The sequence below is a fragment of the Penaeus vannamei genome, chromosome 19 (genome assembly GCF_042767895.1).
Source record: "Penaeus vannamei isolate JL-2024 chromosome 19, ASM4276789v1, whole genome shotgun sequence".
NCBI classification, from domain to species: domain Eukaryota; kingdom Metazoa; phylum Arthropoda; class Malacostraca; order Decapoda; family Penaeidae; genus Penaeus; species Penaeus vannamei.
The window spans coordinates 14,484,173-14,486,672 of NC_091567.1; the positions used below are offsets into that span (position 1 = coordinate 14,484,173).

Consider the following 2,500-nt stretch of genomic DNA (forward strand, 5'->3'; position numbering starts at 1 on the left):
ACTATTTTGTCAATTGTCTTTAAGACACCTATAAATATAAAACAAACATTGAAACAAATATCTTTAACTTACACACCGCACACAAACTTTGCTAAGTCCTTACACATCAAGAGCTTACCGGAAAGTGTTCAAGTAATGAACATTATTTTTTTCCGACAAGGGAGGCAATTACGGTAAAGAGGCAGTAACGTCGTTACATTGTTACAGTGAATCTACGTTATGATAACGAAATTATAAATCCTAAAATATAAACATCACAAAGAACAATACTTAAAATGTATAAGCATAAAAGAAAGAGACGAAATGTTAGTAGAAATAGGATTAAATAATGGTTTAAAATATTAGTAATCGGTAATGTTTCCACGTTGGTTGAAAGTAGTGCAAAGAAAACGTGACATTTAGAGAAAACGCGGGTATAGAAAATGGAAATACAGAAAACTAGACACCTTATAGAAAACGAGTTTATAGAAAATGCAGACATAAACAAACGACTCTGCCGCAGAAGGTCGATTTAGACTTCATCTCTGCGCGACGCGTAGCGCCGCCGTTTTTTTTTTTTCCATTTAACGGTAAATATAAGTCCGGCGCAACTTACACCATGTTCCATCCCACTCTATTTTTTCCGCTCTATAACATGGCGGTGTCCATTTCTCTCTATCTACGCGCGTCCGTCTCTGTAACTTCTACCGTCTCTTGTTTACTTTTGATGCGACGGATACTGCGCCATCTAAGAGTCACGTTTAGAAACATGAAACAGATTGCGAGGTAGTTGGACTTCTGATTGCGAATGTGCTCTACGTGAGAGTGTATGTGTAGCTAGCAATAAATACACGCGATTATAAACACATGTGCATAAAAAAACACTTCTTTTTAACACTATTTCTGCCGTCCACCTTCCCTCGGCTCCCATCACCCACCCTTGCAATCGGTTGCAAACTCCATTCCTTTGGGTTCGTTGATCCTCAATACTGGATTGTTCTTCGTCTCAAATACTCTCAGGAAATCGCCCACGACCAGGACTGCGATGCTGCGCTCCGAAACCTGCTGTAAAGAGAACAGGGGTCTGTTGTTAGAATGTTTAGCTCTTGAAAGGAACACATTTACCATTACCATAAGTTACCATACAATACTATAGTTACCAGTGATTTTACCATCGTAAATTCGTGAGTGAATCCGGGCCCATTTTATTAAAATTGTGCGAGACCCGACCCAATAATTTTACGCCCATACTGAAATTAATGCATATCTGTCTACTTATCTGCTAGATATGCATTTTATCTATCTAAAAGGAAAATACGCATGTTTCGAATGATAGGTATACATTAACTTCTGTGAATATGCATGTCCGTATAACGAAAATCTATTGGGTCGGGCCTCGCACAATTTGGACAAACCGGCCATATCTGTACAGCTCAGGTTGTCATGCAGGTAGTATATGATAATTATGTAAAATGACACTTTTTTCTTACTTAACTGAACTTGGCAAAGATCAACACAAAAATCTGATTGACCTAATTCGGTACTAACATAATTACTGCACCGAAGAGAAAAATAGACATTAATGAAATAAAAGGCAGATGTTCCGACCTCTAAACATTCCCCTTTGGAGCATACTGTGGAATATGACATTTGTCAATGCTTATTATGTTCTCGAAAATATCTTTATGTTAATGATATTGCTATATCTTAAAACAGAAACGTTTCGTGATAGGTTATGCTTACGCGAACTTCACTCCTTTTACTTGCCAGTGAAACACAACTTGGTATTAATGATCCTCCATAGTAGAAGATCAAATGAAAGGGGTCGCTGCGCCGTCGCCTGAGGGAGCTCCGATGCAAGCGCCTTTTGCGGAAGCCTCGAAGTCACGCGAAAAAAATGGAATGCGTGTTGGTGTGATAGGGTCCTTTCACCCCTCTCTTCCACTCTTCAACCCCACTCTGCCACTCCGGCCGGCCCCTCCCCTCCCCCTCCCAGGCTTCTCTCACACGCCCCTACCCTTCCTCCTTTCACCCATCACTCCTACTCCCTTACCCCTCCCACTTTACGTCTCTCTCCCAAAACTTTCCCTTCTCACCCCTCGCGCACACGCTAAAATTTCTCCCCTTTTCACCCTTCTCTCTCACTCTCCAACTCCTCCCCTTTCCATCCGTCACGCCCACTTTCCATCCCCTCTTCCTCTCAGCTCTCTCCCACTCCTCAACCCTCCCCTTTTTACCTCTACCTTTCGTATTCCACAGCCCCTCCCTCATTTACCCCTCCTTCCCACTCCCCAACTTTTTTTTCACTCTTCTCTCTCTCCCACTTCCCAGCCCCTGCAACCTCCCCAATCCCTACCCCCTCCCACCCATCCCTACTGTTCCCTTCTCCTCTTGCACCCCTTTCCCACTCCTCACCACTTCCTCCTCCCTCCTCTCTCTCTCCCACTCCCCAGCCTCTCCCTTTCACTCCTCTCTCCCTCTGTCCACTCCCTCCCCCTTCCACCCCTTCATCCCACTCCCT

At 43.3% G+C, this 2,500-nt stretch overlaps 1 protein-coding gene across 5 annotated transcripts in view; it reads right to left on the reverse strand.

The window, feature by feature from the left end:
* Positions 1-2,500, reverse strand: part of LOC113809784 (MAP7 domain-containing protein 1) — a 19,992-nt gene that overhangs the window by 7,082 nt on the left and 10,410 nt on the right. For 3 of the 5 annotated variants that reach the window (XM_070133952.1, XM_070133951.1, XM_070133948.1), the window contains exon 3: positions 918-1,044. In XM_070133952.1, coding sequence (XP_069990053.1) covers positions 918-1,044 — 127 coding nt within the window. The remainder of the gene's footprint in view (positions 1-917; positions 1,045-2,500) is intronic. The other 2 variants (XM_070133953.1, XM_070133950.1) reach the window with 1 other exon arrangement.